This window comes from Trichogramma pretiosum, unplaced genomic scaffold (assembly GCF_000599845.2).
Source record: "Trichogramma pretiosum strain Unisexual culture from Peru unplaced genomic scaffold, Tpre_2.0 scaffold45, whole genome shotgun sequence".
In the NCBI taxonomy this organism is placed as follows: domain Eukaryota; kingdom Metazoa; phylum Arthropoda; class Insecta; order Hymenoptera; family Trichogrammatidae; genus Trichogramma; species Trichogramma pretiosum.
Genome location: NW_019641665.1, coordinates 875,656 through 888,994, shown reverse-complemented (window position 1 = coordinate 888,994; position 13,339 = coordinate 875,656). Strand labels below are relative to the sequence as shown.

Genomic DNA, 13,339 nt, shown 5'->3' with positions numbered 1-13,339 from the left:
GTTGAAGATTCCATTATGGTACAGGATAATCATCACATCTCTGCAATAAATATGTGAAAATACTCAAGATAAAATAAGGTTATCTAAACAAAAGTGAATTATAGATCTTTGTGTCCAGTGGAAAAATCAAGTTTACTGCCTACCAACACAGTAGTATAGCTGCGCACAGTTCTCAACTGGCATAATGAATTCTGCGATAATAATTTAACACTTTAGAGGTGCTGCTCACATATATTTTATGTGTCATTGAATTATTTAACTTATTAGAACACTATGTACTTTGGATAAATAGATGCAAATATTTTAAGGCTTATATTTTCTTATAAATCAAAAGTAAGCATATTTAAAAAGTAAGCTGTGCATTTTTTTGTAAAAAGTATAGTCTTTGCAGAAACAGTGTTTCAGCAAAAGCATGCAATTTTTTGTGCTGTGACTGAGGTAAATTATTTTAATAGTGATATTTTAACTGCTGCTAGTATCTTGAATCAGCCATTGAAAGACAATTTCTTAAAATGCATTCAAGCTGATAATGAATCAAACAAATATTAGATTTTAGAAATTCAAAATGTACATATAATGTAAATTCTTCATTAGAAGCAACATGCAAGAGAAAAATGTATTTTATTTTTTGAAAAGAAGTATTTTAAAACAAGAGTTGAAGCAAATAGTTTTAGAGATTTCACGTACTATGGACTGTATGTGTTGAGGTTAGCTGAAATTTTAAACAATTGATTTGATAAAAATATTTGACTATTTTATCACAATTTAATAATTTAATATTCTTATTTCAGAATGGATGACTCAACTGTAGGCGTGGTGCAAGTATTCGTGGGCGAGTGGAGCGCTGAATATGAAGCACTATCTATAAGGGCAACAAAACAGACTTCTTCAACTGAAATAGTTGACTGTATCATAGAAAGGCTTAATCTACCTGATGGCAATATTCCAAATGGCTATGAATTAGCAGAAGTCATTGGTAATTCTGTGGGTCAAGAATGTAAAGAAAGGAGACTTGCACCCACAGAATGTCCTGTTGCTCTCATGCTATTGTGGCCAAAGAAAAATTCATCTCAACAAGAATACTATAAGTAAGTTGAGATTTATTTTTGCATTTCATTTTTATATTTTACTTTAACTAAAAAGATTTAAGTAAAATACTCATTACATAAATTGATTCTGTTAAATTTTTTTTAATATGACATTTACTAGTATTATTAATGGCAAAAGTAGTATCTTTTTTACTTTTATTGTACTTGTACAACTTTCTACTCTTATAAAAAGCGGAAATTGTAATCCTTACAATGATTTTCCAAACAATGAAACACAATAAAATTAGAATTTTGGAAAGTCCATCCATGATTGATTTTCATAATTTAAAATTTATTAGAAAAGAAAATCCTGTGGGTATCAATAATTAAAAATCATAATATTTTGAGTTTCACACGTCTATCTGTGTGTATTTTGATTTTATATTAATATACAATATATATTTATTCAAGAGATCCAATCGCGATCACATCAAAACTTTGACATGAATTCTTCTCGAGCTATTTGACAAAATTGAACACATTAAAACTTCATTCTTTATTAAAAAATTCCATAATTTTTTTTTCGACATTTTTTTTCAATTATTATATCGGCGTTATTTTGTAACTCTATAATTTTAGAAAAAACAGTCTTGTATTTAAATATCAAAACAAGTGTAAAACTGCTGAGTCTTTGAACAATTATAAATTTGTAGATGTTTTAAATTTCTTTATTAATTTTATCATGTTTTCATTAAAATTTTTAAATTTGAATGTTTTCTAGATTTTACCTGCGCAAACGGCAACCTACTGACAATCTTTGGTCAGATAGTCGTTTCCCGCTGGATCCACAGCTGCTCAAAGATTACTTCAATCGTTTCTTGCATCAACCAAAAGATAAAGAATACCCAGATCTTTGCCAATTGCCAGATCTCAATGAGAGGACATTGCTTGACAATCTGCGGGCTCGGTTTGAAGCCGGAAACATTTATACATACGTTGGCAGTATTTTGATAGCTGTCAATCCGTTCAAATTTTACCCAATCTACAACCCAAAGTATGTTAAATTATATCAAAATCGACGTCTTGGAACTGATGCACCACCACATATTTTTGCTATTGCGGATGCCGCTTATCATTCCATGCTCAAAGAAAAGAGAAATCAATGCATTGTTATAAGCGGAGAGAGTGGATCAGGAAAAACAGAATCGACAAATTTTTTGTTGCATCATTTAACAGCTTTAAGTCAAAAAGGCTCGCATGGCAGTGGGGTAGAGCAAACGATTTTAAGCGCTGGCCCTGTTTTAGAAGCTTTTGGTAATGCCAAAACTGCTCACAATAATAATAGCAGTAGGTTTGGAAAGTTCATTCAAGTTAATTACAAGGAGAATGGCATGGTTCATGGGTAAGTAATTTGATACACTATTTATAAATCAATTACAATCATAAAATTGATTATAATAACGATAATGATGATCAATGTTACAGAGCTGTTGTGCAGAAATATCTTCTTGAAAAATCAAGAATCGTTTCGCAAGGAAAAAATGAACGAAACTATCATGTGTTTTATTATCTGCTTACTGGAGCTAACGAACAAGAGAAACAAGTACTGCACTTAAGGAATTCTGATTGGTATCATTATTTGAACAAAAGTGGTTGTTATGGACTTGAAAATGCGGACGAACGACACGAATTTTCGAGACTGAAACAATCGATGGAAATGGTCGGTTTTACACCGGAGAAACAAAGAAGATTGTTTGCAGTTCTATCAGCTGTCCTTTTACTCGGTAAAAATTTATACTTATATTATTGAATGTTGATTTTTCAAAAAATACGGTTTTCTCATTAGAATATTAATTTTATAACAGGCAATGTAGAATTTCTACCAAAAAAGTCATATAATCACCATGAGGAAGTTATGGTGAAGAATCCCGAAGTCGTAGCCCTAATATCTGAACTTCTCAGAGTAAAGCAAGAGACTTTGATATTGTCCCTGACAGCTAAGAGAGTGAGGGCATCGGGTGAGACCCTCGTTATAAATTATAGATTGCCTGAAGCAGTCGCTGCTAGAGATGCTATGGCCAAATGTTTGTATGGAGCTCTTTTTGATTGGATTGTTTTGCAAGTTAACCATGCATTACTGTCAAAAAAAGAAACCACAAAAGATCACCAAGGCAACAGTATTGGAGTTCTTGATATATTTGGTTTTGAAGACTTTAAAGTCTGCAATAGTTTCGAACAACTTTGCATCAATTATGCCAATGAACAACTTCAACATTACTTTAATCAGCACGTTTTTAAATATGAGCAAAGTGAATATAAAAAGCAAGGAATTAGATGGACTGATATTGATTATAGTGATAATTCAGGCTGCCTTAATCTTATCGAGGGTAAACCCAATGGGCTACTATGTCTTTTAGATGATCAGTGCAAGTATGTGTAAATGATTGTTTTTTTGAATTAATTTTTTTTTGTTTATTAATGAAAAATAACTTTAATAGTTTTCCGGGAGCTTCGAATGAAACTCTCCTGCAGAAGTTCAATTCCGTTCACGAAAAAAATCAATTTTATGAAGCACCTCAACGAAGGGACAACACATTTATCGTTCGACATTACGCCGGTGCTGTGAGGTATCAAGTGGCGAACATGCGTGAAAAAAATCTAGACCTCATGAGACCAGACGGTGTTGTTGGTGTTCTAAAAAATTCATCTCTCGCTTTCGTCCGAGAACTTGTTGGAGCTGATCCCGTCGCTGTTTTTCGATGGGCAATTCTCAGGGCTTTCTTTCGGGCACATTTTGCATTTCAAGCCGCTGGAAGAGCCTACAGACATGGAAGAGGTATGTTTTTATTTTTATCGCCCTTTTATTTATCCTAGAGTGGTTTGAAATTATATTATTTTTTATTTTCGTTCGTGTGGCTATAGCTGACGGAAACAAATCATCTGTGCAGAATAGATACAGAACTCCAAACGAGAATGTGTTGAGGTGAGTGTTGATCATTTGGCTAACAATTTAAAATTGCAATATTTATAATTATAAAATGACGTATTCAATCCACAAATGAATGCATCACATGATTAGCGCTATCGAATGAAGATTTACTAAAAAACTTAGTAAATGCTAGTTTTGTGGTAAACATAAATTAATAATTCCAATTAGTATTTTTTCACTGAATATATAGCCGACAATATACGTTTGATAGTAATTTTTATTTTTGACCGATATGAGTGGTTACTAGTTTAATCTACGAGGAAAATTAATTACAGAATTTTAGTGAAGAAAACAACGAATAATTTGATTGTACTCACACTCACATTGTCCAAATTGTCTTTTGTCTCTGAATAGCCACCTTGTGACGTTATCTGCAGTCAATCTAACTATTAACCGAATAGCGTAAGTGGTTATCAGCTCCACTGTATGTGTAATGTTTCAAATGACCTTTGATTTTTTTTGTTTGTATTTTATTTGAATTTGATTACTAGATCGCATTTTTTTTTATTCTACGATTGGCAAAGCATTCCTCATTCGAAAATTTGTCTGTGTATGCAATGATTGGCAAATTTTTCTGCTTTTCAATTGGACTGCAATATCTAGCCTTTGAATTATTCTATGTGTCCTTTTTAAATTCAGAATGACTTTTTTTAAAATTAAAATTGACATTAAAATTAGCTCGTATTAAATAAATTTCATCATCGTGTTAACCACTACTATCGTTATCATCTTTATCATCATCATCATCATCATCATCATCATCAGCATCATCGTCATCATTATCATCATCATCATCATTATCATCATCATTGTCGCCGTCATTGTCATTATTACTTATGTAAAACTTAGACTTCTTATTTGCGTTAAGGGTTAGATATTTCTTTAAGTCTGTACACACGAAACTCACTAAGCGCGAACAAAAAATCTGTTAGCCCGTTTCTCGTATATGCGTTATATACGAGGTATAATACAATTAGGTCTAAAGAGAAGAGCCTCGTTTGCATTGCAGTTCGCACAGTAGTAGACACAGCCGAGCCGGCTACTCAAAACAACGGACCAGTGGCAGTGCTAGTGGTGTAGCTAGCGACAGTGTCAACAACAATCACCACCATCGACACAATCACTATCACCATCACCACCATCAACATCATAACAATAATGGTAGTAGTAGTGTCAGTAACAACAATCGACTTTCCTGGCCACAAATTCGTAATGTCAATCAGCTACTGGTTGCCGGAAGCAATGCCAATAATCGAGCCGAAAATCAGCAACAAACGCAGCAGCAACAAGTTTTTAGAGGAAGAATCGGCTCAGCTAAGCCGTTGCCCAGAGAAGAAGCTAATGTCATGGAGCGAGCCAATCAGATTGTTATGTACGTGCTGAAAATGTTAATACGCTTTTTTGCGAAGCAGAAAAAAAACTGACAAAAATTCATCGCAGAATTGAAGATAAGCTTTGAAATGGTTTTGGGATTCTATTGTACTGCTGCGTGGCTTTTTAGTGAATTTTTTCTCATGATTTTATACTACAATGGGATGATTGTTTAATGAGCTTTTAGAAATCAGAAAAATGACCAAAATATAATTCAAGAACTGCATGTAATAAAGTAATTGTACAAAGTAGAGATTTGTGCTTTAGAAGTCGACCACGTGAGAACTGAAACAATAAACGATATCCTCTAATACTTTAGGTGACGATAAAATAACGTATTACCGCGTTGTAGAGTTGCTTAATCATAAATTTCGAATTAATGCTGTAGGGTGAAGGGTCTTTTAAAATATTCGAAAACAGTTTTTATGAAAAAGTTTGTAAAGAATAATATTGAATCAGCCTACAGTAGTGTGAAAAAACGATTGTGTACATTTAGGCAACAATTAACGCCGTAGAAAATTGAAAATAATACCGATCACGCAACGTATACGTCTACTAATCTTTCATTCTAATCATTCACGCTTCGTAAATACCTATACTACTGTGCACATAATTTTTGTTTTCATCACATTCGCATTGTACTTCATCGTCATCATCATCTTTTTTCAAATTTTTTGCCTAGAAATTTATTATAGAAATGATTATGCATGCATGATTATCATTTTTTTTTACATTCCAAATCATTTTTTTCGTATTTTTTACTTCTTTAAAATATTTTTATCATCTAAGTTGTTCTTAAACAAATGCTATGTACTCGCGAGCAAATTGACTGTACTTATAGAATCATCTAATATAAATAGGCGAGCAATGAGTCAATTTGTTCGGCTTTATTCAGTTACCAGCTGCTAAAATTCGCACATGCGTAATATATTATAATGTTGTTGTTTGATTGCATGCTTTATTTTTCTTTCTTTTAATTATTTAAACGCTACAAAATGACAAATTATAATCTAAACATACAGTTAGGTATGTCAAATGAGCTTTTGAATTAATAGCTTTTTTCAAACGACTACACTTTAAGAGTATATTTCTAGGAATTTTACTCAAAATTCTAATAAATATTTACTAGGTAAAACGTTTAAATCATTTAAGTAATTCATCGGATAATAATTAGCTCTAACGTTGAGAATCAATTGAAATTATTTCTTTAATAGCATTGAACTCAAATAGGAGAGATATGCTTCTGATTGAACGACTAAACTGACGTTGAATTAATGTTACGCCAAGCGCAAAAGTGTATTATAACCACTGTTTCGGCTGAGACCATTAACTGATCATAGTGAAATTTTAATATGAAAAATAACACTGAGCAATAATTTTTTCTTTAGGAAAAACAAGTCATTCAGACCCCGTGAGCGAGGTAAGAAAGGTTTGAAGAATTTACAAACCGTCAAAACTTTAGCCGGTCGGACACAAAGCTACGGGACTGGTCCTGGTAAAGCTCGAAAACAGCCTATGACCGTTTCAGCGCAATTTCAACAAAGCTTGCACAGTCTGATGGATACGCTAAATCAAGCAAATCCATTTTTCATCAGATGCATCAAAAGCAACGGCCAAAAAGAACCGAACGAATTTGATGAGGAGACAGTTCAACGTCAACTCAGGTGAGTTTTTTTACACTCGAGAGCAATCTAAAATATACTTATATAGGCTCTCGGCACAAGAGTGTAAATTTGCTCTAGTTCAAGTGTGAATCAACTTTATTTGAGTGTCACTTCACTTTGCATTTAATTAGAAGTATTTATAAACCTCCGTGCTTGATTCACTGTGTTCAAGTGTTAAGATAATTGTTATCAAAGAAAAATCTCTCAACCAAAGTGCAATTTTCTCGAACACGAAGAAAAGTTTATTTAAAAATTTTTTCAACGGAACAAAAATGAGAAGCCAATTTCTTGATAATTTCCAATTTTTTAATAATGAGATCGAACAGAAGAGTTTTTAAGTTAATCAATATTAGACTTTATATTTTGTTTTCGATAAATATCTTGTAATGTTCTATTAACGAAAGTAAACGACGTTTTTACCGACTTCACTACCATCGTTGCAAATTTTCAGTTAATTAGTTAATTATTACTAAAATGAACTTTTGTATTGCATTGAAAAATTAACGATTCATGACTTTTCATCACAGATACACTGGAATGCTAGAAACTGTGCGCATTCGTCAGGCAGGTTTTAATGTTCGCCTTACATACGACGAATTTATTCAGTTGTACCGCATGCTACTGCCCAAGGGTCTTTCGTCAACGAAAATCGATATACGCGACTCTCTTCTGACATTCAACCTCAATCGCGACCATTATGAACTTGGTGAGACAAAGATCTTTTTGCGCGAATCTGAGAAAATCAAGCTTGACATCGAGCTGCATCAACAGATTATCACAAGCATCACAACAATACAGAATTGGTTCCGAGCGTGTCTAGAACGTCGTCGTTTTCTGCGACTTCGTAAAGCTGTGATAACTGTACAAAGCGCAGTTAGGATGTGGAAAGCTAGGAAGAATTACAAAATCGTCTTGAAACAAAAATCCAAAGCTGTTATTCAGATACAGTCGCTATGGAGGGCCTATAGACAGCGAAAGTATTATAAAAAACTTCGAGAATGGACAATAAGGTTTCAAGCTCTCACACGTGGTTATCTTGTTCGAAAAACTTTACCAGAATTACGAAAGAAAAAGAAAGCTGGTGTTAGTACTGTCGTTGTAAGCCCTGTGATTTCAAATAAAGAACAACGAGACCTTAAGACCACTCACGATCCGAATTTGAATTCTCTGCTTGAGAGTGAACGATTAGCTCAAAGTTTTGATTACAGAAATAGAATCGCTGCTTTAAGGTAAAACTTTTTTTTATTTTACGATAATCCCATATTCATATAGAATGCTGAAATTGTAAATGTGTAATTGTTCTTTATTGCAGTAGTAACTTTGAACCGAATTTCGAGCCGTCGTTGCCTTTGAAACCACGGAAATTAGTACCCGTGAAACAAAGCTCAACGACGAAAACGTTTTTGAACAACGAGGTGAATAGTCCTACTAACGTTTCAGAGCATCGCAAGAGTAGTCTTGAGAGTATAGCTTCTCTACAGAGCTACGAGTCTCAAGTTTCCGTGGAGTCTCTGGAATCACATCAACGCGTATCAACCCCACCACACCAGCAGCAGATTCAGCAACCACAGCAGGCACAACCCGTTCCGAACACTCGTGTTAGACGAATCGGTACTGTTGATTCGCAACACACACTTAGTACTGGCAGTAGTCGACCTTCTTCGTCAAGTCGTCGAACAGATAGCTCTTCAACAGGTTGTAGTGACGGTGAAAATGATGCTGAAACGCCTAGTGCCGTTCATAGCGCACCTCCAGTTTTTCCAAGTGTGTCGAGTTTTCCTAGTCCTCGAGAATTTAAATATCAGCAAGATGTTTGGCATAAGAAGTCGGAACACGATTACTATGTACCGCCGGTAGTACCCAAACCGACCATTACGCGATCACCAAATGTATCGCAGCATTTGCACAAGAACATGAGTGAAAGTCTACAAGAACAAGAAAGATTGAATAGAATTGAAAGACTGAATATGAATATGAAAATTGGTAAAATCGACAATCCAATGAGACGAAGAATGAGCGAGGATGAGATCAAAGAATATTCAAATTATTTGAGAAAACAAAATTCGGAAGAAATTGTATCAACCATGCAATCATCGGTGACGGTAGGATTGCCGAAAGAAAAAAGCGAACCTAATGTTCCGGTGAGAAATGCCCGTCGCAATAGACCACCTCGTGATCTTCAGTGTCGTTCAATGGGTGAATCAGTAATCGAAGTGCCGACCGAGCCGCGAAACAGTATTTTAAACACAATTAAAGAAAGTGATCTTGTCAAAGACGTAAATGTGTGGGTACAAAAAGAGGAGTCTCCTCCGAATTCTGAATGGTCGAACAAAAAGGATTCTCACTTCAAATATATGCCACAAGGTACTAAACGCATACGATCGGGTCAAACTCCCCCGAAAATGGAATTGAGGAGGCGCAATTCTGATCCAACGACTAAAACTTTATTGGGATCGCAAATTAAAAGTTCTGATAGTCCAACAAACGATCTTAAACCTCCGCACAACTCCACATTGCTTGAATGGAAGGGTTCCGGTACGCAGTTTTCACTCGCTGGGCATAATTTCAGGAAGATAGCAAGGTTCAGCAAAGATGACGTTTGCGTATGCTGCAATGAACAAATGGATGCATTTGTCACCCAAGGTTACAAATGCACTGATTGTAAAAAACCGTTCCACGTAAAGTGTATTCAAAACGGAGGAGTTGTTAAAATATCTTGCGTATCTGGAAATACTCCTAATCGTCGTAATAAGCGAAAATCACCAAGAACACCTTACGAACAAAATAAACAAGGAGTGTCATCGAAATTTAGTCTCACTGGTACTTCGGCCTACTCAGATAGTACTAATCAAATTATAGCTTCCGAAAAAGAGCTTGGTCTCATGGAAGAATTTATAATGAAAAAAATCGAAATCATGGAGGTTCAAGATGATGGCAAAAAACCTCCAAGTGAAGTTGATCGCGTATTCAAAAAAGCCCTAAGGAAATTCAAAGATGAGTTAGTTATGACTTACAGTGTAGTGATTCAACAAGGAAATGTTGAAGGAAACATTAAATATACGGACTTGATTGCAAACTTTGTACAAGTAATCGAAAACGTGTGCAAACAAGAAAATTTGAAAGAAGATTTTCCTGTGACTATGGGCGTAAATGCATTTCGTGGTTTCATGAATGAATTTATGGTGCAAGCAAAAACTGAGTCCTCTGAAAAGAGTAGTAAAAGTAAGCGTAAACGAGAGAAAAAAGATAAAAGTAAAAAAGACGATCCAATTCCTCATGGCAAACACATGTTTCAACTTACTATCATCAATATACCAACAGCTTGCGAGCTTTGTTCCAGTTTTTTCATGTGGCCAATCGAGCGAGGACTTGTTTGCCAGAGTAAGTATGGTTACTATTGAAGTATTCCCTTTTGTCACAATTAACTGCACTATGTTTGTAATAACGTCAATAGAACCTTCTTTTAATATGAATACTAGCAAAAATATAATTTTTAAAGCGAAACAATATATAAACCTTTATTCTGGTTTTTAACGCTTTTTACTCATCAATTACTCTCGCACCCTTTATAAATACCTCTTTGTATTTGCACTATTATCAACATGTATCAAGTGTAACTATTAATTTTTTCAGACTGTAGATTGACAAGCCATAAGAAATGTTACAGACGCGCTAGCAAAGAGTGCAGCAAAGATTGCCCATCATCAGTTAAAATGGAACTCAATTCGCATAAGGTGTTTGGTGTACCTCTGTCCAAACTGGACTGCGGTGATGGTAGAATACCTTTAGTGGTTGATCGATTAATTACAACAATCGAATTACATGGTTTGTATACTGAAGGAATATATCGCAAAAGTGGCGTTAGTTCAAAAGTGAAAGAGCTTAAAAATGCGATGGATGATGAGGGGCACGAGAATATTGATTTTAAAAATTATCAAGTTCATGTGCTCGCTGCTGTGCTGAAAAGTTTCCTCAGGGATATGCCCGAACCTTTGTTAACTTTCGAATACTACGACGACTTTCTTCATGCAGCTAGCTTAACTGAACCAGCGGACCGCGTTAGGTACAAATTTAATATATTTAAAGCCTAAATATAAATAATACCTCAGGATCATAATTTAACTTGAATTTAATTTTTTACAGTACATTGTACGGTATTCTTAAAAAGCTACCTAGGCCTAACTATGATCTAATGGAGCGCCTCATACTTCACTTGGCTCGTGTTGCCTTTCACGAGTTAGATAATCGAATGTCACCATCGGCGTTGGCTATTGTTTTTGCGCCTTGTATTTTACGTACTCATCGTACCTTGCCCGCACAAGACTCACTCCAAGACGTTGGTCGTCAGACGAGGTGCGTCGAAACTATTGTCGAGGAAAAGCTTCGAGCACTTACAACAACACTCGCAGACATCAACGACCTCGATAAGGCTTGTACGACTGCAAATAAAAGGTTGTCGAGTCTCCGGTCATCTAAGAACATGAGTCCAGAAGAACTGAGTACGACGTTGTCGAACGTCGTATCCAGATCTGCAGCTGGCCCTGACGAAGAAGTGGCTGCTTTGGTAGGGCACATTAAAACCATCCAACAGGAGAAAGCTTTGCTGACCTCGACTCTGCCGAGCTTAACAAGGGCCTCGTCCGATGACGATTTAATTTCAGCTAATGATTTGGACGATCCTTCAATCGACGATTCTCTTGTGCTGCCATCCGCAGGTATGACACATACATTTTTCAGAGTATTGAGACTCTGTTAATAATTTTTATTCTAAGTGGCAATTTTTGCTAACAGACGGACTACTAAGGAAAAAGCCGATCCAGAGACAAGACTCGGCGGAAAGCAATTTTCCGTCTATCATCAACGTCGATGAGGACATGGTAATGGTGTGATCTACGCAGAGCGTTAGCGAGCTCTTTTAAACTCACCGAACGCCAAAAACCTCGTTGAGATTCATTCTAATTCGGTCAACATCAATTAAATAGGTTCATAAAAGTAGATATCCTGAAAAAGATTTTTTCCGGGGTACAATGTTCATATATACATACATATGTTAGCGCTAAATGCTTAATGTTAAGTTAACTTTTTAAAATTTGGTCTACTTGTCGAATGTGGCGTGACAAAGCTAACTATTAATGAAGAAGAATTTGAGGATGTATAACTTCTATATTATATATTAAATAGTAAATTTAATAATAGTAGTAAGAGAAAATGTCGTGTTGCTATGAAGGATAAGCTGAAATAGTTTTTTTTTCAAAACTTATCTTCGTAAAAATGCACTCCTCATGGAAGACTGCGATATTATTCGTCATAAACTAATTTTGAATATTGTTACGAGCCTTCTATACATAGATATGTAAATGATGTACTTGTTACATTCATTTACACGATATTTTCATGTGTGATTTTTCAATTCTCCAAGATGAGAAACGCTATCGCTTTGCGATCATAACGAAAATTTTTGATTTATTAGCTCTTGTATGAAAATGACTTAGCGAACAAAATATTTAAAGGTATTCATAAAGAAGCGATCATGACGTGCGTTTATTTCGATAGGGCAAATGTTTAATTGAGAATGAATGTAAAAACATTTAAGACTTTCCACATGTCATAAGCGATATTATCTTACGTTAAATTATTCTTTTTTTTCTATCAAGCGTGCAGAAAATAAAATGTGTAAATGAAGCTATATTAATAAGTGTACGCATGGCAAAAGTTTCTGTGTGACTGATTAAAACTATAACCCAAAATAATTTTAGAGCTTGTATATAATCTATTGAAAAAAGTATATAAATTGTTGCTGTTTCTTGCAGTTGACGTTACCAAATTCATAATTCTACTATTGATTTTTTCTATATACTTATGTATATAAGGGTACAGAGTGATGGTGGAGCGATAGTATATGTGTATTTTCATATGCATATACTCCATACAATCGAATTGATGCATTAAATCAATTTCATTTTATATAGAGCGCTCAATGTCAATTGAATTAATCTTCCAATTTGTTCTTCCTTTATCCTTGTGTATAAAGATATGTCCCAATTAATGATGAATATGTGAGCGCATCTATGCGTTTTTTTTGTATAATTATGATCTATATTTTATATGCTACGATGTATTTAGCATACTTACACAAAAATAGGCTTAAAAAAGACCATTGCAAGGCGCAGAACTGATTGATTTTAATTAATCATAGAATCGTAAATCACAATTCGTTATCAATATTATTTGTATCAAAACACAAACACATAGGTTTTAGTATTATGAAATAAGATAGATAACTCCGA

General features: G+C 34.6%; 1 protein-coding gene across 13 annotated transcripts in view; it reads left to right on the top strand.

Moving 5' to 3' along the window:
- LOC106649826 (unconventional myosin-IXb-like) overlaps positions 1 to 13,339 on the top strand; it is a 15,921-nt gene extending 2,582 nt beyond the window's left edge. For 12 of the 13 annotated variants that reach the window (XM_014367501.2, XM_014367475.2, XM_023460252.1 and 9 more), the window contains 14 exons: positions 2 to 707; positions 792 to 1,088; positions 1,810 to 2,430; positions 2,514 to 2,812; positions 2,894 to 3,458; positions 3,527 to 3,864; positions 3,951 to 4,011; positions 4,372 to 4,419; positions 6,777 to 7,052; positions 7,580 to 8,281; positions 8,365 to 10,433; positions 10,686 to 11,115; positions 11,196 to 11,767; positions 11,844 to 13,339. In XM_014367501.2, the coding sequence (XP_014222987.1) occupies positions 793 to 1,088; positions 1,810 to 2,430; positions 2,514 to 2,812; positions 2,894 to 3,458; positions 3,527 to 3,864; positions 3,951 to 4,011; positions 4,372 to 4,419; positions 6,777 to 7,052; positions 7,580 to 8,281; positions 8,365 to 10,433; positions 10,686 to 11,115; positions 11,196 to 11,767; positions 11,844 to 11,941 (6,375 nt within the window). In that variant the 5' untranslated portion in view covers positions 2 to 707; position 792 and the 3' untranslated portion in view covers positions 11,942 to 13,339. The remainder of the gene's footprint in view (position 1; positions 708 to 791; positions 1,089 to 1,809; positions 2,431 to 2,513; positions 2,813 to 2,893; positions 3,459 to 3,526; positions 3,865 to 3,950; positions 4,012 to 4,371; positions 4,420 to 6,776; positions 7,053 to 7,579; positions 8,282 to 8,364; positions 10,434 to 10,685; positions 11,116 to 11,195; positions 11,768 to 11,843) is intronic. The other variant, XM_014367511.2, reaches the window with a different exon arrangement.